General features: G+C 66.6%; 1 protein-coding gene across 1 annotated transcript in view; it reads right to left on the bottom strand.

Moving 5' to 3' along the window:
- LOC104492573 (nucleolar transcription factor 1-like) overlaps window positions 1–302 on the bottom strand; it is a gene marked incomplete at both ends in the record, with an annotated part of 9,838 nt that overhangs the window by 1,659 nt on the left and 7,877 nt on the right. The window contains 1 exon segment of the mRNA XM_010135151.1: window positions 231–302. Coding sequence (XP_010133453.1) covers window positions 231–302 — 72 coding nt within the window.

The following is a 302-nucleotide window of genomic DNA, read 5'->3' as shown; positions in this document are numbered from 1 at the left end:
AGTAATTTTTTGTCACCGGTTCTGGGAGGGGGGGGGGGGGGGTAAGGAGGTGGGCGAGGGGAGCGCAGAGACCGGATCAGACGGCGTGCACCGAGAACAGAGGTGTCCTCCAACCCCTGTCCATCCCCGCCGCGGCCCAGCCCGCGCTCCCTCCACCTCAGGCTCTTCAGCACCAGCCTGCCTGGCCCCGCTGGATCCCGCTGCTGGGACCCCAGAGCCTGGGTACTCACATGGGGGGCTTCTTCGGCTCTCCCTGGAACTTCATTTTCTTGGTGGAGTTGGTGGAGCACGGAGGGGCCCGC

This window comes from Buceros rhinoceros, unplaced genomic scaffold (genome assembly GCF_000710305.1).
Source record: "Buceros rhinoceros silvestris isolate BGI_N320 unplaced genomic scaffold, ASM71030v1 scaffold22524, whole genome shotgun sequence".
Classification (NCBI taxonomy): domain Eukaryota; kingdom Metazoa; phylum Chordata; class Aves; order Bucerotiformes; family Bucerotidae; genus Buceros; species Buceros rhinoceros.
The sequence above is the reverse complement of the archived record's forward strand: the minus strand, read 5'-3'. Positions and strand labels throughout refer to the sequence as shown.